The sequence below is a fragment of the Mus caroli genome, unplaced genomic scaffold (assembly GCF_978045245.1).
Source record: "Mus caroli unplaced genomic scaffold, Mus_caroli_1 scaffold_18, whole genome shotgun sequence".
Taxonomy (NCBI): Eukaryota; Metazoa; Chordata; class Mammalia; order Rodentia; family Muridae; genus Mus; species Mus caroli.
In genome coordinates this window covers 29,222,746-29,245,191 of record NW_028227273.1, presented here as the reverse complement: position 1 = coordinate 29,245,191, position 22,446 = coordinate 29,222,746, and the positions used below count along the sequence as shown (strand labels likewise).

Here is a 22,446-nt window from a genome sequence, read left to right as displayed (position 1 = left end):
GTTTCTCCAGCAACCCAGAGACAAAACAAGCAAGTAAAACACAGCCAATTAATGCAAAGAAGCCCAGGTAAGTCAAGAAGGGAGAGCTCCCTCAAAAAAGCACACATTTCTCTGTGAATGTGTGACCTGGATTTGTGAATTAGAGGCCATTAGAGGAGGAGGAGGAGGAGGAGGAGGAGGACAACATTACTGCAGGACAGGAAATTCTCCAATTCTTAAAACATTCTTTAAGGGGCTTGGAGAGATGGCTCAGTAGTTAAGAGCACTGACTGCTCTTCCAAAGGTCCTGAGTTCAAATCCCAGCAACCACATGGTGGCTCACAACCATCTGTAATGAGATCTGATGCCCTCCTCTGGGGTGTCTGAAGACAGCTACAGTGTACTTGCATTAAATAAATAAATAAAAACATTCTTTAAAATGCTTTAACCTAAAAATATTAGAACTCTGGTTTTAAAGGGAGGGCTTCTGTAAGATGAATATTACATGAGCATTTATAAAAATCAGATAGAGTCAAGGATTATTCTTCCATTGAGAGAAAGACGAGAAACAGAAAGCTTTTTAGAGACAGACAAGAACATTCAGTGACTTGAATTGTCTAAGTTTTCCTGGTTAGTTTCTCTGGTCAACTTGAAACAAGCTAGAGTCATTTGGGAAAAGGGAACGTCAACTGAGAAAACTCAGATTGGGCTATGGAAGAATTTTCTTGATTAATGATCTGTATGGGAGGGCCCAGCCCACTGTGGGCGGTGCTGCCCCTAGGCTAGGTTCTGGGTTGTTTGAGAAAGTAGGACGAGCATCTGCTTTCCTGACCCAGGCAGATTCTGCACGTTTTTCTCCAGGGTCTAGAGATGCAATGAATCTACCTGACCTTTCTGACCCTCCAGATTCAGCCCAGGTCCCACATCTAGTGCCCTAACTCAGTCTGGCCTCACTGCCCTCACCTTGGTCAATCTTAGACCAGGCCACTCCCATACCACATCCAACCTCCCCTCCCCTCAAGGCAGATAGACCTCCACACGCAGGGTCCGGCCCAAGATGCATATCTACCACTCCAGCCTAACCCTCTAGCTACCAGGTCTCATTCCATCTAAGCCATTTCCAACGTCTAAGCAACCAGCCCACACAGCCTCTGTCCCAACCTTGCAGGCAGAAGAAAAAGTAGAAGATCTGAACCAAATAAGCAAGGAATATGAAAAAGTAATAATAATAATAATCACAGAAAAGGAACATTCAGGAAGCATGGGACTTCATGCAAAAACAAAACCTTCAGATTATAGGCATAGATGAGGGCTCAGAATCCCAACTCAATGGCATAGACCAGGCATTGTGTTCTATAATGTGGGAGGTCTGGGGGAGACCTCAGTGGGCCCATGTTGAGGTGTTCCCCTAAGTACAATACACTTTAGAAACAGGGCCCAGAGGCTGCTGAGCTGGAATTGATCGGAAAGACGGGAAGCAAACAACAGGCCCTCTCAACTAAGATGCCCAGGAGCCACAACAGCCAGCATAGCACGGTGACTATACAGGTGGTGCACACACCTGGCCAGCAACCCACAGCTCTCTAATTGGACTTAAGGCCCACTCAAGAAGAGGGAGACCAAGCCTTGTCCTGGAAACCTAGCCAGGTACCCAGGGCTAGAGAAGTCCTGGATTGTGGCAGAGAACCCATTGTCAAGGGCTGGGCTTGAGGATTCAAGGCTTCTCCGAGACCGTGGTGTATGGAGAAGGAAGACAGCTCCCTCTCTGAAACTGGGAACATTTTTGGGGTGAGCACCGTGAGGAGGCTTAGGCTTCAGATCCTGAGACTCCAACACTTCCCACATTATGGGGTTATGGTTCTAAGCCCCGAGGCTGCTGTGTGCACTCCGTCTGCAATGCTCTTGGGATGCTGCTGTGTTCCCCTTGTGTAACACTTTGCTAAGTTTCTTGCTGACTTTGTCCCATTGTATGATAATTTCTCCTGATTTTGACCATTTTGTTTTGTTTTTGTTTTTTAACCCCAGAAAGTAGTATATAAGATACTGTACTTCCTACTAGCTTGCTTTTAAGAACCACGAGCTTATTCAAAACCTCCTTATCTCAAACTTTCCTATCTTTTTTTTAAAAAAAAGACTTATTTATTTATTATATGTAAGTACACTGTAGCTGTCATCAGACACTCCAGAAGAGGGAGTCAGATCTCGTTACAGATGGTTGTGAGCCACCATGTGGTTGCTGGGATTTGAACTCAGGACTTTGAAAGAGCAGTTGGTGCTCTTAACCACTGAGCCATCTCTCCAGCCCCTTTCCTATCTTCTTTATCATCTCATTTCCTGGCCACCTCTCACTTAGGACCCTGTCACTGAAGAACAACCTGCTGTTCTGGCTCAACCACCACTTTATTAAACCAGCATAATTCCTATCTACATTTTTGATATTTGTTACTTTGATACTCATAGTTAAGTACAGCCCTCACCCCTCATCTACGACACAGATGGAGGCCATGACAGAAAACTACAGCCAGCGAAAATGCAGAATCTGTATTTTCCTGTAAAGCAATTTTGGTTTCAATACCAACTTCTAGAACTACCATGCTTATTCAAATTTAAGTGAAAAGCAAAGTTTTGTTTAAAAGGACCTATTTGCTTTTTATTTCTTGGACTGTATCACCTAGCAGTTGTTTTCAGATGGTGAAATAAACCTTTCGTGTGTGTGTGTGTGTGTGTGTGTGTATGTGTGTGTGTCTGTATGTGCATGCATATTTGTGTGTATGTATATATGTGTGTGTGCACGAGTGTGTATGTATATGTGTGTGTGTGCGTGCACGTGTGTATATGTATATGTATGTGTGCATTCATGTGCGTGTGTGTATGTATGTGTGTGTATATGTGTATATGTATATGTGTGTGTGCGTGCGTGTGTGTGTGTGCACCTGTATGTATATGTTTGTGTGCATTCATGTGCATGTGTGTATGTATGTGTGTATGTATATGTGTGTGTATGTATATGTGTGTATGTGTGTGTGCACGTGTATGTATATGTGTGTGTGCATGCATGTGTGTGTGCATGCATGTGTGTGTGCATGCATGTGTGTATATGTATATGTGTGTATGTATATGTGTGTATGTATATGTGTGTGTGTGTGCGTGCATGTGTGTGTGTGTATATGTATGTGTGTGTGTATTAATGCAGAAGCTGGCTCCATTTTGTCCCTAGAAAGCCAGAAGTAGCATGTACTCACCCGCTCCTGGCCAGCGGTGTCCCAGATGAGGAATTTGTGAAGTTCATTTCCACAAGGCACGGTTTTGGTCATGAAAGATGCCCTGAAAAGAGAGTGAACCATTTTGCATCATCGAAACTCCACAGACTTAGGAGCCTCAGTTCCTGTTATTATGCCTCAAAATGACCCTAAGAACCTTTGTCACTAAACAAGAAGTAATGAGAGATAGGCCACTGCAGATAAAAAGTCTGTATTTTATATAATCCAGCTGAAGTTACAAAACGAAACAAAACAAAAAAAACCAAAATGTGTGTGCAGGGGTGGTTCTGATGCTGTCCTGTTCCCAATGGGTTCTTGATCTGTCAGTAAAGAAGTCATGGGCCAATTGCTGGGCAGAAGGAATAGGCAGGACTCCCGGGTCCCTGGAGGAAAAGAGACAGATGCAAGGAAGGGAGGGGAGTTCGCCATGCTTCAGAGAGAGAAAAGCCAAGAAGCCATGTGAGATGGAGGGAGGAGTGGCAGCCTGTGTGTCTGTCAGGGATGTTAACAGGGACTAGATGTAACTGAACAACTAAAGTTTAGGGCGGGTGGGAGGTACAGAGCTAAGAATATTGATAAGGGCACACTTTTCCAGACGGGAGATAGCAGCACCCAGTAATTGTGTCAGAAGGCTAATTGAAAATGAGCAACCTGTGTGTGTCTGTGTGTCTTTTATCCATGGATTCACAGGAAGCTGGGTCAGGGCTGGTAGTGCTGCTAGTTCCTGGAGCTAAGGTGGGGTAGTGGAAGCTTCATGAAAGTGTGTAGACTGGAGGGATGGCTCGAAGGTTAAGAGCACCGAGGGCACTTGCAGAGGACCTTAGTTTGGGCCCCAGCATTCACAGGGCAGCTCACAGCCCTCTGTAACTCCAGTTCCAGGGGATCTGATGCCTTCTTCTGGCCTCCTTAGGCACTGCACTTGCGTATTGTGCATAAGTCCATGCAAACAAAATACTCATGCCCATAAAATAAATAAACATAATAAAAGAAAATGCATGCAGAAACAGATTCAATTGTCCTAGAGCAATAGTCTTTGGATATCAGGGAAATGATGAATGACTAGCCTTAGATATTAAAGCCTTATTATTAAAACAAGTATGAGGGGAAAAAATGTCTTATCACTTTAAGACTTTGACTTCAAAACAGTATGAAAAGAAAGCTGTTTTACCACAGTCCCTGTGCTGACATTCAATACCAGCAGCAAGTGATGGAAGAGTAGATCTAAATCTCAACCTCTCTGCATCAATGGAGGGATTGCCTAAGTCAGGGTTTGCATTGCTATGATGAAATACCACACTACAGCCAAAGCAAGGGTTTACTGGCTTACATTTCCACATCACTGTTCAGCATTGGAGGAAGTCTGGACAGGAAGTCAAACTGGACAGGAACCTGGAGGCAGAAGCTGATGCAGAGGCCATGAAGGGGTGCTGCTTACTGGCTTGCTCCCCATAGCTTGCTCAGCCTGCTTTCTTATAGAACCCAGGAGAGATTGCACCACCCACAATGGTCTGGGCCCTCCCACATTCCATCACTAATTAAGACAATGTCCAACAGTCTTGCCTATAGTCCTATTTTTGGAGCAATGTTCACAATTGAGGTTCTTTCCCCTGAGATGACTTTAGCCTGTGTCAAGTTGACACAGAACTATCCAGCAGAGGGATAAAAAACAAAACACACGTATGCTTCTATCACAAAGGAAGGACCTCAAGTCATGAGTCAGAAACTACTGGCTATCCTTATCTACCTATTTTCTCTGAATAAGCATTTATTTTCTTAGTGCTCATAAAGGGGTAAAAACCAAATACACAGAATATTTAATAATTTAATAGACTTTCTTCTATGGGCTAAAGTAACTCATTCATTTAAAAACAACAACAACAACCAAAAAACAGTGGGCTGGAGAGATGGCTCAGTGATTAAGAACACTGACTGCTCTTCCAGAGGTCCTGAGTTCAATTCCCAGCAACCACATGGTGGCTCACAACTATCTGGAATGGGGATCCGATGCCATCTTCTGGTGTGTCTGAAGACAACAGTGTACTCACATACATGAAATAAATAAATAAATCTTAAAAAAAAAAAACAAAAAAAAATAGGTCTATAGAAAGTTATACAAGAACATAGCATCCACCATGGAACACTGAGTAGACTCATAACACAGTGTGTGCCACCAAGCCTGAAACCCTGAGTTTGACCCTCAGGACCCACAGGATAGAAGGAGAGAATCAACTCCCTCAAGTTGTCCTCTGACCTCCACATGTACACTGTGCTGTGTGTGCAAGCATCGCCCTCCCCCAGTAAATACTCTTTTGTAATACAGTAAAACAAGTTTCACAAGATCACAACTGCTGTGGAGAAGAAACACCCACTCACAGAGCTGCTGCATACATGATTGTGTGTGCAGGCTGTGCGGGAAGCTCTAGGGATGCAGCTTTCATGCCTGGACATAGCCCGTGGCATAGCTGCCTCTGAGTCAGCGCGCTTCACAATCAGTGTGTCACTGCAGTGATGTGGGTTAATGCTGCTGATGAGAGATGAGGCTCTTTTACAACCATGATTCTGATAGGAAGAACTGGGTAGCTTTGAGCACAGCCTGGCTTGCTTTGTCATCTGCTTGTCTGGTTGGTTTTGGCGGTGCACATCCATGCTGTACAAGCACTGTATGACTAAGGCCGCCACACACCCAACTCTGCTAGGCTTGATCTGAGGCAAGTTTGCAGCTCTGTGGCTACCTGTGTGCTCTGACCTGAGGAAACCATCACAATTCACTCTTGGGTCAGGGACTTAACTGGGATGTCCACAGAGTCAGGCAGGTAAGACAATCCAGCAAGGCAGATAAGGTGTGCCTTATCTGTCCGGGCATGAAAGCTGCACCCCTAGAGCTTCCCGAAATAACAATAGTAATAAGTCATCAGCTATCCTGAAGCTTGAGACTGTGACCCCCATAGCATGTACCTGGCTGGCTGGCTAGTCAGGTGGCCACACCCCCTGTGCTCCACATCCACGGATCTCTCAATTCTCCAATACTGGCTATGGTGGACAGGTGCCTAATGGGATAGTGGAACACACCTGTGGGTGTGTCGACAAGGGCATTTCCAGAAACTGTTAGATCATGAGGGCTCTGACCTGATGATGAATAGATGAATCCTTTGAAGCGTTTATCATGTGATGACATTATTGAAAAGTAGGAAGAGGGTCTAGGTAGAGGAAGCGAGTCACAATGGGTGTGTCCTTAGATGCTCTATCTTGTCCCAGCCTCTTCCTGTCTTCTCCTTTTCTGTTTCTTGACCCCTACAAGGCTAGCAACAGCTCACTTCCACTATATGCTCCTGCTGCCATGGTATTCTGTCCGAACACAGAAAGCCAAGCAGCCATGGACCAATCCATCTGCAACTGTGAACCAAGATAAACTCTTCCTTCTTCAAGCTGTCTTGTATTTGCTTACTGCAGTAAGGAAAGTAACTGATACATTGGCTTAAAAATTTGAAATCTCATAAAGGCGAAACAAAACAAACCCTCAGGCCAGGTTTCTGGCTCACTGAGTTAACAAGCTTTGGGATAGGTAATCAGGCTTTTGAAAATTAAGATTTCCACTTATATCATTCTCCAGTAAGTCTATGTTTTATTTAGGAAGTGTTCCCGATAGCTTTTTTTTTTTTCTCCTGAAACTGGAGTTTAGAAACATCTCCAAGTTCCAAAAGAGAAAACTTGAATGCAAGTTAACTATCTCAGGAAAAGCATTAGGTATTCTTAAGCCCATAAGAGAGCGGGGTCTTCCTGATACCAGAAGACAGTGAGGAGAAAAGCAGGCAGGAAGTAGAGCATCTCCCATAAGGCATTGCAGCTCCCATAAGGCATTGTAGCTCCCATAAGGCATTGCAGCTCCCATAAGGCATTGCAGCCATCAGAAACTGTGCTGTCACAGCAAACTTAAGCTATGGGAGGAATGTTCAGCATTAGACTATTTTGGAAAAGGAAAAATAATTCATTCCACATAAATTTCAGACTTTCCCAATGTGCAATCAACAACTTTTCCGGTAATTAAAGCCAGACAATCATCAATCAAAAATTAAAACCAGACAATCAAGCCACGGATCAGGAACTGATAATGCACACTGTCTCCCTCCCATCTAGAAATAGAGGAGCCCCGCTTTTCAGAACCATGCTCTTGATAGTCAAGAAACAGTCTTGTCCTTCAAGAGAAGGTTGGCAAGAAACGAAAATCACAAGAATAGTAGCCCTAAATTTCTGGAGTTAGGATCAGTTCTCATTGGTGGAATTGGACATCTTTGCCCTAAGAAGAAGGGATGTCAAAAAAAGAAAAATGCTGTACTTACCCAATAGTGGGGCTGATGTTGTGGTCAAAGTGATCCTGGACAAAACGACACACAATGCTGGATTTCCCAACCCCCGTGTCCTAGAAGAGAATGAAGGCACAACCATAAAAATCCACCACCTCTGACTTCCTATGAACATGCAACAAAAGGCCATGATGATAGAACTGCAGGAGAGGAAGTCTTCTATCCCCTACTAGAATGTTCTATGATGTAAATGCACACCTTTCATAGAGAGAAAATAAATGTGGTCAAAGCAAGTTTGGAAACATATGTCATGTGCACACACCTCTGCCTTCAGGGAACACTCTGGAAGACCTCTAAATTTCTACATCCCCAATATCTGTTATAATTTAACGGCTGGATCTTACTTAACCTCAGGTTTCGCTGAATTCTATAAAGGTCTCATCTCAAGTCTTCTTGGCTAAACGATTCTTTAGAGCTGGTCAAAAGAGGGACCCCTTATACAGTGGAGATCAAACACAGACACGTGTCTCTACTACTTCCTTTATAAACCCTTACAAAGTGGTTCTGGGAATAACGGGCACAAACCCACAAGGTCAAAGAGAGAAATGACATACAGATGATAGCAACAGTGTTTGGAGAGACAGATTGTGCCTGAGAAAGGGCCCAAAACCGACCAGGCAGCAAGTCAATCCATGCCTGAGACTCACGAATCAGCATAAGGCACATGGAGGGAGAAAGGAACAATGTAAGCCTAGGCAGAAATAGCTGGAGCCCCCTCTGGGCAGGTGGGTGGGGAACCCACAGGCAGAGATACCCAATTAAATTGCATTGTGTGCTCAAGCTAAAAACCCCAGAGCTTTTGGCCAACGATGGACTGACCCTTTGAAACTATGAGACAAAATAAACCGCTCCTGCTTTGTCCCAGGGAGGTTTCCATAGAAACAAAAAGCTGAGTGACCCAGATACTTAAGAGTTGTGTATGGTTCTCCTATGTAACTTTATTTATTCATCTATTTATTATGAGAGTATCCCTAGCGCAAGCTAGCCTCAAGCTCCCTATGGATTAGAATAATCTCGAACTGATCCTACCTCCACGTCTCAAGTGCCAGGACTGCAGGGATGTACCACCAAGCCTGGCTTACATCTCAACTAGGGATCAAACCCAGAGAGAACTTCATGCAGTTCACCCACTCTACTACCAACTGAGTTACATTCCCAACCCCTAAAGGTGTGATTAAAAACAAAAACAAAGTTTTAGGCTGGCAAGATGGCTCAGTAGTTAAGAATGCTTGCTGCTCTTGCGGAAGACCCAGGTTCAGCTCCAAGCACCAACGCAACAGCCCACAAGCATCTGTGATCCCAGTTCCACTGGACATCTGGGACTTAATATCCTCTTCTGGTCTCTACAGGCAATCACGTAAACATGGTGCACAGAAAATACATTTGGACAAAATATCCATACAATTTTTTTTTGAAAGATTCTAATCAAGGGGCTGAGAAACTGGCTTAGAAAACGGGTACATGAAGACTGATGGATGAACTGAGTTCAATCCCCAGGACACACATGGTAGAAGAGAACTCCCCCATCCTCTGACAGATGACCATCTTGCTTCTCTAGCTCACCAGAAAAGCTGGCGTTTCACTTGAGCCATCTGCAGAAGGCAAGGACTGGAGTTAATAATCGTAAAACAGCTTAGCCAAGGGCTGGCCTTCAGGCCGGCTCTGCTCAGCTGATCTGTGGAATGGACTTAGGGTGGAGCTCTCCGCCACGCCCCCATGCATGCGCCCCAGGTGAGCATGTCAATTGAGAGGATGTAACATCTGTCATGACTGGTGCATGGCAGGGGCGGAGACACCACAGCACCCCAAGATCCCAGCAGAGAGTCCAAAGAATAAAGAAGTACAAGGAAGTACATAGTTCTCCAGCCAAGAGAACTAAGGGCAGCTATCTCCAAGCAGCACTTTTGGAGTAAAGAATAGGGTGATCCTGGGTGTGACCTAAAAACACGTGAGGGAGGAGAGCCAGGTGGAGCATCTGCTTCGGAGCCCTGCGTGCTGGGATTGGACGTGGGTGGGCACTTGTGTTCAGACCCTCCCTACTGTGTCTGGGAACCCTGCAGGCCAGGAAAGGTAGCCTACCACCTCCCTCTAATGGAGTTTGCAAAGCAGGGAGGTAGCGATAACCGGTGGGGTCCAGCCTACGGTCGGTACAGAGAAAGCAGGGTTTCGGAGATGCTTATGGCTAGAGCGAAGAATGAAGAAACGGATGGAAGAATGAAGAAACGGATGGAAGATGCCTGAGAAAGGACTCTTAAACCACGGACCATGATGTAAAGTAGAAGAACGGGGCGTGGGTCCAGCCAGGGTGAGGCTGCCACTCAGCCCGCGCAGCAGCTTCTAGGACACAGTTGCTTCCTGGAGGAACGCTTGCAGCACAGGGCGTTTCCGGTGCCTTCCTGGGAAGGGCAGAGCAGGGCAGAGCAGGGCAGAGCAGCTGTGTAGTTTCCATTCCCCTGGGGGTGGCATGGTTGAAGGAAGGGCTTAAAGCAGCTGAAGAGGGACAAATGAGCTGTCACTGGTGGGGGTGGTGAGGACCCGGGCTAGAAAAGTGCAGGGCAAAGGCAGTGGTGGCAGTGAATGGAGTCTTTAATTTTTTTTTTTAATTAACTAATATTCTCTCCTCCTCCTCCTCCTCCTCCTCCACCTCCACCTCCCCTCCTCTTCCCTCCTTCTCCTTCTCCCCCTCCCCTCCCCTCTCCTCTCTTCTCTTCTCCTCCCCTTCCTCCCCTCCTCCCTCACATGTTTTTAGGTAACACCTGGGATCGTCCAACTCCGTACCCTAAAACTATGAGCCAATTAGAAAATGCTCATAGTTTGCTGGCCTTTAATTCCAGCACGGGGGAGGGGCAGGGGGCGCAGATATAGGCAGATCTCTGTGAGTTCAAGGTGAGATGTCAAATCTCTCAAGTTCAGACTTCATTTAGAGAACCTGACCTAAGTTTGAACAAGTTGCTCCCCCCCCCCACAACAAAAAAAATTAGCCTAGCTCTAGTCTCTAGGCTAATCCCCAACAAAACCAGCGTTTCCAGGTTATACCCTCAACAAGACCAGTGTCTCCAGGTTATTCCCCCAACAGACCTGCACCCCAGGTCACAAGCCCACCCCTTACCTAACGACCACCGATGCAGAAGGGAGCAGAAGTTAAGGGGTTTTTTTGTTTTGTTTTGGTTTGGTTTGGTTTGGTTTTGGTTTTTTGGTTTTTAGGTTTTTTGGAGACAAGGTTTCTCTGTGTAGCCCTGGCTGTCCTGGAACTCACTCTGTAGACCAGACTGGACTTGAACTCAGAAATCCACCTGCCTCTGCCTCCCAAGTGCTGTGCCCGACCCCACAAGTTAAGTTTATGATATGACTCCCAGCACCAGCCAATTATGTTAAAGGCCACAGTAGCTCTCCAATTAGATGCTTGCTTTGCCCCAATAGACATTCCGGGCTCCCCCACCACCAAAACTGTCTTGCGTGACCGTGTGTGGGGGGGGTGGGGGGGAGCTAGCTCAAATAGAATAAAGACCCTGCTGTGAGTTGCCTCAGCTCGGCTCCTGTGTTCCCTGGCACAACAAAGGCTTGGTATACAATGCAATTCCTGGGCAGCCAGGGCTGTTACAATGAGAAACCCTGCTTCAAAACGAGGAAACAGAAACAAAACAAACAAACAAAAAGTAAAGAAAAAAGAAAAAGAAAGAAACAAGGAAAAGAAAAAGAAGAAAAAGAAAAAGAAAATGTCCACAGTTCTTCTGGCCTGAGACGCCTTCCTTGAACTCTCTGGCTGGACTCTCAGGGTGCTGTGGTGTCTCCATCCCTGCCACACACCAGTGATGACCGATGCTGCTTCCTGTCCACTGTTACTCTCACCTGGGGAGGACACACTGGGGGGGGGGATCTCTGCTCTACCTCATTCCCCCTAAATCAGCCCACCCTGCCTGAAGGCCAGCCCCTGAAATACCCTTCCCAGTGAAAGTTACAATTATTGACTCCACTCCCTGCCTTTCTACAGATGGCCCAGGAAAAAGACGGCATTTCTGGCGAGCTAAAGTAGCCAAGCTGGCTCAAATGTAGCTGGATGCCTGTCAAATCTACACTTGTCTTATGTTCGCAGCTTGACCCAGTATGCACCTCTTATACATTTCATAGAAAATATATAACAAAATATATTAATTTTAAATTGGCCAGAAAATAGGATATCTGATCAAGAATGGGGCTAAGAAATCTGACTGGTGACAGGTCAGGCCTATGGGCTTCCAGAACTCAGCTTTGAGAAGCTGTAGTTCTGCCGATGACCACAAGGGGAAGACCTGCTCACCTGCTGGCTGGAGAGCCCAGCGGGCCTTCCTTCTCTCCTGCCCGCCCCTCCTCCCCAGGCCAGGACCTGACTGGGATGGATCCACAACTGGATCATGACCCCAATTCATGGAGACAAGATCAGTGAGTCAGGATGATGACTCCCACGCAGTGAGTCCCACGCAAGGCAGCAGAAGTAGAAACCAAGAAAGAACAAAACCAACTGGCTTTTGGTTTGGTTTGGGTTTTTTGTTTTGTTTTGTTTTTAATCCATTACAAAAGACTGAGAATCCCAGCACTCACGACAGAGGCAGGAGGATCTCTGAGTTAGTCCATCCAGGTCTACAGAGCGGCGGGTTCCAGGATAGCCAGGGCTACACAGAGAACCCTGTCTCAGAAAACAAAAAGACAGGGGGGTGGGGGGTGGGGGCGCTGGCTGCTAATGGAAACTTGTCTATGAATAGTCCTTCCACTCTGTATTTTGGAACTACCACAGGCCATCTTGTCTAATCCTCTGATTTTACAAAAGCGGAAGCTGGTATGACTTCCTTAGGGTCACGCAGCTAGCTGGTTGGGAAAGTCAGAAGCACGTGTTCTGAGTCCCTGTCCAATCTTCTCCAAGGCTCCTAATTGGGTTAAATCCACCTCCCAGCCAAGCACAGATTTCTTTACAAGAAAAAAAAAAAAAAAAAGTTTAGTTTTTGGACTTCACCCCTTTCTGGTTTCACTTTGCCAGCTCCAGTTACTCAGCCTGAAGACAATGCTACTGTTTTGATAGTGATGAATAGAGAGACCCAGTCCCTACTGCCGGAGAGGTGACAAAATAAAACCAAATCTGACTCCACAAGCCAAAGTTGAGAAGAATGGACTCAGATTTTGATACAGTGCATGGCAGACGCATGCCTGACCCCCATCTACATACTGGGGTCCTCCTCTGGCACAACTGGAAAGTTCTTTGTACATATATACAAGTTCATTATACCCCTCTGCACTCTCCAAATGCAAGAAGCACTGCACTTCAGATGTTTTAGAAATATTTGTAGGTAGGAATTAGAAAACTAACAGGAAACTGACAAAAGCATTTGAATCGACTGGCCTCTTAAGCAAAGTAGAATATATCTGTAAGCCAGGAGCTCCAGTTCTAAGAATGGAGTCAAAATTAGTTTTAAAATAGGCACAAGTCCATTGCAGTACAGTTTATGAGATACAACTTAAGTAAATTTCATTATAAATCAAATAAACTGTAGCATTAGCAGTCATGTTTTAGACCTTGATTTCATTCCTGTCAAAATGTTTAAAAGACAGAATACAATTTACCCACAACACACATATGCTTCATTTACACTGAGGTCATGTCGTGATAAGACGATCACTGCCCAAAAACATCTTACATGAAAATTCACAGATACATTAACAATAAATACATCATCTATAATTACTATCAACTACATAAGCATAACTCAATGAATAGAGTAGCTTACTCTACATTACCCTACATACACTCAGAGCACTGACTGTATATTAGCCTACAGTGTGCACAACCTTCGATCACAAGCTACTTTACAATAAGATACTGGATAGCTCCTGGAAAGTAAAAAAAATCAGAGAGGCTGTGTGGTTTACACTCTCATGTGGAGGTGAAATTCCCAGTCATGCCATCCGCATGTGACAGAATCAACTTAGGACACCACGTCCCCTCGGGGGTACCTCTGGTCACAGAACCACACAGCAAGGACTTTTGCATCGATTACTCAGTTACCATTCACTGAGTCAAGTATTTGGACCCGTAGAAAATCCCAGCAGGGTGCAGGACCCAGCCAACATCCTGCATCTCCCCAGAGCTCCAGCAGTCCTTGGTGAAGAGGAGAACGGGAGGGTTCTGTCCTCAATCCCTGCATCAGGAAACCGCTCAGAGACTCTGTGGGCTTCCGTAATTCTCTCACTAGAAAAGCAGATCCAGACTTAGACACAGCATCATTTCAGGAGTGCTGTCCATACTGAGAGCTCACTGAGGGCACGGGCACAGATCCACCCATCCATCTGCTGGCTATGCAGCAAGCAGTCCACAGGGGAGAGGGACACACACATGTAAGACCTGGTTCCTGCTCTAAGGACACTTAACACCAGACTTAGACATGATAGAACCACCAAGGCAAGGATGGGGGTGCCGATCAGCTGGCGTGCCAGTGGCTGGCTTCCCACGGAGCATTGGTGAGCTGGTCACTTGAACCTAAGTTACAACCTGTTATTATTTCCCAGCCTGCCACAGGACTACAGCACGCTGTACTGGATTCACTTGCAACATTCGTCCACTGGCAAACTGACTCTAATTGCAAACACGTCTTCCATCAAACCAAACCCAGCTTCCGAGGCTTCAGAATGAGCTGAATTTACCAGGACTGGAAGATCTTGGTGAAGCAAAAGCCTAGTCCATTCAGACTCCTGGATCATAGCACCAATATCACGTAGGAGCAGCGATAAGTCAAGCAGTCAGATTGGCAATGAGAAAGGGACAAATTCGCTGACCACATTAAAAAAAAAATCCCAGCCAGGCGTGGTGGCACACGCCTTTAATCCCAGCACTTGGGAGGCAGAGGCAGGCAGATTTCTGAGTTTGAGGCAAGCCTGGTCTACAAAGTGAGTTCCAGGGCTATACAGAGAAACCCTGTCTTGAAAAATCAAAAAAAAAAAAAAAAAAAAATCCCAGACACAAGCTAAACACTGTATATGAAAAGGTATCAGCTATCATCTCTTTAGGCATTGTGCATATTTGTGTGCATGTGTGTATATATATATATAGGTGCACATATGTGTGCATATGTGTATGTGCACATGTAGTGCTTGGGATTAAAGCCAGGACCCCATGCATACAAAACAAGCACTAACCATTTAGCGACCCCTTGAAATACTTTCCTGGGACTCAAAGTATTGCTATTAAGGTTTTTTTTTTTTTTTAAACCTCATTTTATATATAGATATAGATATCTTGTTTTTTACCTCCATTTTTCTGAATTCATTTTATTTTATTTTATTTTATTTTTTTAACTTAAAAAACCCCTCTGGACTCAGTGACAACTGCCATTTCTAAGAATTATTTATTTTATGTATAGGAGTACACTGTAGCTGCCTTCAGAAGAGGGCATCAGATCCCATTACAGATGGTTATGAGCCACCATGTGGTTGCTGGGAATTGAACTCAGGTCCTCTTGGAAGAGCAGTCAGTGCTCTTAACCACTGACTGCTCTTCCAGCCCCCATTTTTCTGAATTTCATTTGTTGATTTCTTTTTCACCCTCCCTCCAGTTCATCCTAGAGATAGACCAAACAGGATGATGGGCCACACATCATTCCCAATTCCAGTTATATATTTTTTTTCAGTTGTATATTTTTCATTGAACCCATTTTTGGATGTTCGGGGCTGGCTCTGCTTTCATCTTTGAGGCAGGATCTCACTGTGTATCCCAGGTGGCTCTAACTCATGACTCTTCAGTCTCATGAGTCCTGCGCTTCAGTTGTGTGCACTCCCACCCCCCCCATCCCCCCATTCCCCTATCCCCACCCATGCCTGGGATCCCCTTGCCTCACCCTGACTCCTCAGACAACAAAGGGAGGACTTAAGGCAAGTCTTGAATGAGGAAGAAGAGGAAGTTTTTTTTCCTTTGCTTCCTGTTTTTCTTAGAATAGCAACCGGCTTCTGGTCATTTCCAGAGAAGGGTTGTCACAATGTGCAAGCTCTGCACAGCTCAACAGAAATTTCAGTCCATCTAATGAGTCTCTGCAAGGGTTCCAGGTTAAAACAAAGTAACACAGATTTTTCCTTTCGGGGCTGTCTGCCACAGGAACTAACCATATCTCTGTGAATTTTCCTTCCTTCACAAGCTCTTCATTGAGCAACACATGTCACCCAGCAAATAGAAAAAAAACAAAAAACAAAAAAACAAAAACAAAAACAAAACCCCACACGTGCCCATCTCCCTGGGGAAACCCCTGTCATACAGAACAGCTACTTTACCGAGACACCAAGCTCTAAATCATAGGCCTCTGCTGTTACATAGATGGGTGGTAGTGGTTGGTGGTGTCATTACTGTTTTTTCGAAATAGCTTTTTCCTCTTCCTGAGTTGCAGAGTTTGCAAGAGTAAGCACACGTGTGATGGGCAGCCACAAAGCGACTCCCTGTGGTTCCCAAGTGCATGGTTCCCATACACTGTGACTCAACGCCGAGCCACCAGGCTTCTCCTCCCTCACGTCCTTGGTCAGCCTTGAGGACCATGCTGCACACACCGCACTTGAGAGGAGACAGGAATGTTCTTCTACACAGCAGAAGGGCCACTAGCAGGATTGGTACTGTGCAGGTGGGAAATGATGCTCCTGCCTCATCTCAATGTTTCGTTCCATTAACACTTAAGAGATGTTTTCCTGGGCTGGAGAGATGGCTCAGCGGTTAAGAGCACTGACTGCTCTTCCAGAGGACCTGAGTTCAATTCCCAGCAACCACATGGTGGCTCGCAACCATCTGTAAGGGGATCTGATGCCCTCTTCTGGTGTGTCTGAAGAGAGCAATGGTGTACTCACATACATAAAATAAATCTTTGAGAGAGAGAGAGAGAGAGAGAGAGAGAGAGAGAGAGAGAGAGAGAGAGAGAGAGAGAGAGAGAGAGATTCTCTCACACTGGATCCTGAAGGGCTCTGGAGGGAAAGCTGAATAGCAGCAGGCTTCGACACAGAGGTGAGACAAGAATGGGACATGAGGCTCTAGCCTCTGCTCAGTTCTCTGCTCAGACACTGACAGGGTTCTATTGTCAGAGCCGGCAGGCTTGCTGGTGCCCTGACATCTCACACAGGGGTGCCACGTCTTGTTCCCCACCCTTGTCCCTGACTCCTGCCTAAGAATCAGAGAGACTGGCCACAAACTTTTGCTGTGAACCCCCTCCCACAAAATGTATAAAAAAAGACTCCCTCCCCTGCCACACCGTGGCCTCTGCTTCTCCTCTGAGAACCCCGATTGATGTTGTCTGTCCCTGGTGCTGTGATTCGAACCTCCCTTGGAGCCACTCTGCTATCAGTCTGTCCGTTCACCCATCTGTCCATCTGTCTGTCTGTGGCCTTAGTATTTCTCCTGATAAACTCCTTAGTCCATAGAAATATGTCTCAGTGCCCTTTGGAACTACCCTGCCCTATCCAAACCTAATACAATGACCCGGTTCTACCTGGAGCTGTGCTCACAGCTACTACCCTGGCTTGTTATGGCCTTTCTTACCAAGTCATCCCCAAGCCATCTGTGCTTCTTTTTTTCCTTATTGTTGTCTTGTTGACCAAATTCCTGACACAAGGACGTGTAAGGGAGAAAGGGTTTACTTGGCTCACAGTTTAAAAGTACAATCCATCTTAGTGAAGGAGGCTCCACCGCTGTGAGTGCAGGATTGAAATGAACTTCCGCTTGTTCATCATTCTACAGATGGGGGACCAAAGACCAAACCAGAGTGAGGCTGGGCTATAAAACCTCAAGCTCCGCCCACCCCCCACCCCACCTCCCCACCCCCGAGCAGGACCCACCTCCTAAAGGTTCACAACCTCCCCCACACAGTGCTACTAGCTAGAGACTAAGCACTCAGACACATGATCCGTGGAAGATTCTCCGCCTGTGTATACACCAGCGTCTCAGTGCCCCAAGGTATTGTGTGGTGCTTTGCCCACTGGGAAAAACTGATTGCATCTCTGCTGTCTCTACCATATGGTAAGGAGCCAACATTAAACTACATTCACATCGAAAGCTCTGCTATAGAGAGAGCTTGAGACCACTCCCTCCCACCTCTCTGGTCTCCATCTCAAGCAAACATGTGGCTCTTTAGTCCTTGGTCATGACATCCCTAGGGGATGGTTAGAAATGGACTTTAGGGTATGTAATATCCACCACGTGAACAGGCTCACATGGAACCCTCTACAGACAGGTGATTTTTTTTTTTTTAATTTCTGGCAAGCTGATCCCTCATCTGATTGTTAATGTAATCTGTGCCCTAAATATTACTTTCCTACCTAGAGAAAAGTTGACACGTGAAGCCGAGTGAAGGTCGCTACGGTCTGGTGTCAAAGCCTGGCTGGCTTCAGTCATCCGCTTCTACCTCGAAAGCATCAGAAGTGATTGCGTGGCCACATTTCACCCTGGGGTATCTGCCTTGCACTGCGAGTCAAGATCGTGGTTTAGAGGCACGACTTTACATATAATCTAATCTGCAGAATTTAAGCTATACGCAGTTATGTGTACCATTTATCTGTCAGAAAATGTCCTCATCTATGCTCCAATTTTATAAAAATAGGACTGGAATTATGAAGGAGTATGAGATGGGCCAGGAGAGGTGGTGGCCTGATCCAGGGGTGACAGCCACACTCTAGTTTTAATGCAGAGGCTATCTCTTCACTCCACCCCACCCCCACCCCCATTCTCTCCCAAACAGTCAGGAAGATTGTTCATTGATAGACTGAAGCAACCTAGCCAGAAGTTTGCCGATAATGATTTGGTCAGATGTACCAAAGGAAGTCTGTTTCTTCACTTAGTGGTTTGGACAACTGTGGGGCCCAAGAAAGCTACCACAGACCTTCCCTGAGCTTAGCACATACTCTGACCACTCCACCTGAACAGCAGATTTGGAAAGTTGGCGTCCTTCTCCATAATCAGGTTTGTAGCACAGAAAGCTCTTTTCCCAAGTGTCTGTCATCCACAAACACAGCTGAAGAATCTGTGCCCAGTGACTTCCCTCTACAGATGCAAATGACAGTCCCCAAAACATGCGTCAGTAGCTTAGGAGGAGTTCCCAAAGTCCCAGCAGATGTCATGTATTCAGGGTCCTCGATGAACATGCCTTCCCACTAAGTACATCTAAATAGAAAACCATGTCTGTCATGAATGCCAAGGTCAGGCAGGGTGCACCCTGCCGTTCTGCTGAGCACAGGAAGAAAGTACAGAGCTTGAGGTTTTAAATTGCATTTCTTCTCCATGTTGGGTCCCAAATGGGGAGTGTATGTCTTCCTCCTCACTAGCGGCTGGAACATCTGTGTGCATCCGGCTGCTCTCTGTCTCTGTCTATCTCTCCCTCAACACTCACATCTCACCAAATCCCAACCAGATTCCTTCCCACCCCTCTGACCTGGTTAGGTGAGGCTTGCTTGTTAGCTGGCTCGACAGTAATTCTGCACTAGAGAGCTCAGTTTCTAGAGAGATAATAACACAGTGTGAAGAGAAGACAGAGGCTGAGCCTGGACCACACCTGCAGTCCCCTAGTAGAGAGAGACACACAAAGACACAGAGGTACACACACACACACACACACACAGAGACACACACAGAGACAGAGAGACAGAGACAGACAGAGACAGAAAGAATGAGACAGACAGAGTCAGATAGGAAGGGAGGAAGATGGAGGGAGAGAGGAAGATGGAGAGACAGAGACACTAGCCAGAGGATGGGATGGGATGGGCTCCCTTGTCTCAGACCCCACAGCATCCCACAGAAACAAACATGGCTTGCTCCACAGCACAGATGATCAACCCACTGGTATTGGTACAGTAACAAATACAGACATTTTAGCCACTCTATTTCAGCTTATTAGATCCAGATCTGTAGCTGCTCTTGGGGATGCTTTTGTTATCTGGTATGGAGAAAGTTGCTCTAAGGCAGAGATGGACATACTTCTTTGGGAAAGAGTTTGATAACAATTGGTATAGAAAACAAAAAAAAATAAATTTTAAAAAGTCAGCCCTACCCTACCCGCACCCCTGAGCTTGAGACACCCATTCCCCTGCACGTGCGTGTACACACACACACACATACACACACACACACACCATTCAAAAGTGCAGAATTATGTGGGATTGGGGCCTGTGGGATTGGGAGCAGACGTCCAAGATTTAAACCTCTTCTCTGTACCTCAGTGTTCAGTTCTGTAGAAAGAGTGCAAGAGTAATCCTTGGCCCAGTGACTGTGTAAAAGGTAAACAGAATGTGCTGGCAGAAAGCAAAGGTTCAACCATTCTAGCTGGGATGGAGTAGCCTCAGCCATTTAGAAAGACAAAGTTAATGTCCTGGTGCTCACTGGTGGGTGTGGCAAGAGCTCCAGGCTTTGTGAAGGGAATATCTGCCATATGCAATGAGATATGACAGGGTTAAAAATCTTTAAAAATGATACTGGTGGCTGGTGAGATGGCTCAGCGGTTCAGAGCCCTGACGGCTCTTCCAAAGGTCCTGAGTTCAAATCCCAGCAACCACATGGTGGCTCACAACCATCTGTAATGAGATCTGACACCCTCGTCTGGTGTGTCTAAAGAGAGCTACAGTGTACTTACATATAATAATAAATAAATCTTTGGGCTGGAGTGAGCAGGGCCCGAGTGAGCAGAATCTTTGGGCTGGAGCGAGCAGGGCCCGAGTGAGCAGAGGTCCTAAGTTCAATTCCCAGCAACCACATGATGGCTTACAATCATCTGTACAGCTACAGTGCACTCATATACATAAAATAAATAAATCTTTAAAAAAAGACACTGCATGTGATAACAAGCCCACAAGCACTAAATATATCCTTTAGAGACCCCCGCAGACCACTTGCCAAAGTCGTCTGCACTTTGTCTCCTTGGCCGAGTTCTTTCCTCTGAGAACCCTGTGATCCTGCTCAGGGCATTCTTTGTGGGTTTTTTTTTTTCTTGTTGTTTCAAAATGTCAACATCTGCGTCTAGATGGAGGAATCCATACAGATGCTGTGGCCATCTCTCAGTTCTAGTTATATATGTTTACCTCTTGACACTGACACATTTTTGTTCCACGATCTTCAAATTACTGCAGTTTAACATGGCCGTCACTTCTTAAAAAAAAAAAAAAGTCACATGTCACTGGGTACTGAGTCATAGTTAGAAGCTAAAAGTTCCAGGGGATGGGTGGGCAGCTCTTGATAACACATACTGTACATTTCAAAAATTAGAGGAAAGTATTTTGAAAGCATTTACCACAAATGATTGACAAATATCTGTGGAGGTGATTATTTTTAACTCAGTTGAAACATGATGTAACATACAAATGTATCACACACGATTGTGCTACCCACTGATGTACGTGTAACTTCCGACTTGTATCAGTTAGAATTGAAATTTTGTTTTTACTACTGTTATTGTATATACAATGTTTGTGTGCAGGTGCATATATATCACATGTACATATGGCCCTGTGCACCTGTAGACATGCCCCTGTGCACCTGTAGACATGTCCCCCTGTGCACCTGTAAACATGCCCCCGTGCACCTGTAGACATGCCCCCTGTGCACCTGTAGACACGCCCCCTGTGCACCTGTAGACAAACTCCAAGTGCTTCCTGTGGAAATATCTTTGACCTGAGACTTTACAGGGTTTTGAACCATTTCAAACAGTTAAAAAAAACTATTTAATACTAGTGTCTAACTCCTCTTTCTTCTAGAATATATATATATGTATATATATATATATACATTCCATATTAATATATATATTTCATATTAACTGTTATACTTTTATTGGGGCTGGAGAGATGGCTCAGTGGTTAAGGGCACTGACTGCTCTTCCAGAGGTCCTGAGTTCAATTCCCAGCAAGCACATGGTGGCTCACAACCATCTGTAATGAGATCTAATACCCTCTTCTGGTGTGTCTGAAGACAGCTACAGTGTACTCCTAGACATAAAATAAATAAATAAATCAAAAAATATTAAAAAAAAAACACTTTTATTGAGTTGCAATTCATGTAATAAAATTAACCATTTTAAAGTGACTGGTTTGGTGGCATCTGGTACATTCACTTTGCTGTCCACTTACATAGTTCCCAAACATAGCTTGGTGAAATGTATCCATTAAGCCATGGACTCTCCGTTCTTAGCCCCCCACAGCCCCCAGCAATCACATCTGCCTATCCCCATGCATCTACTACCATACAAAATTGTCACCTTTTCTGTCTGGTTTTCTTTGTTTAACAACAGAGTTTTAAGGTTCACCCTCATCAGACTATGCGACCGCTGGATTTCTCTTTCCTTGGTGCTGAGGTACCTGGGCACACTAAGCAAGCATCCTACTATGGGGCTGCCCCAGCCCCCAGCCTGCTTCTTTCCTGTCTGTGTATGGCCACCATTTGTTTATCCATTCACTGTTAATGGACTCCCAGACTGTATCTGTCTTTTCTGAACAGGGCTGCTATGAACATCCATGTACAAGTACTTCTCTTGGGAGTGCCTTCACGCCCAGTAGCAGGATTCCCAAGTCCTGGGTGCTGGGATTAAAAGCAGGTGCTACCTAGCCTGGCTAAAAATAACATTGTGTCTAAACTTAAAAAAAAAAAATACAAAAAAGAATGATTATCAAGGGACGTCAACTCATTTCATGCTGCAGCTATATCCCAGATACACAATGTGTTAAGATTTTATTGACCTCATTGTTAATGATGTTGCAATCAATTAAAATAGGCTGTCAAAGCCTAATTTTTAAAGTAAATAAATGGATATAGAACTGGATGTGTAAAGCCGGGCGTGGTGGCGCACACCTTTAATCCCAGCACTCGGGAGGCAGAG

At 45.4% G+C, this 22,446-nt stretch overlaps 1 protein-coding gene across 1 annotated transcript in view; it reads right to left on the bottom strand.

Annotated features, from left to right (window-relative positions):
- Rab31 (RAB31, member RAS oncogene family) overlaps nucleotides 1-22,446 on the bottom strand; it is a 127,096-nt gene that overhangs the window by 68,080 nt on the left and 36,570 nt on the right. The window contains exons 2-3 of the mRNA XM_021149583.2: nucleotides 7,577-7,656; nucleotides 3,222-3,303 (exon numbers count right to left, since the gene is read on the bottom strand). Of these exons, the coding sequence (XP_021005242.1) occupies nucleotides 3,222-3,303; nucleotides 7,577-7,656 (162 nt within the window). The remainder of the gene's footprint in view (nucleotides 1-3,221; nucleotides 3,304-7,576; nucleotides 7,657-22,446) is intronic.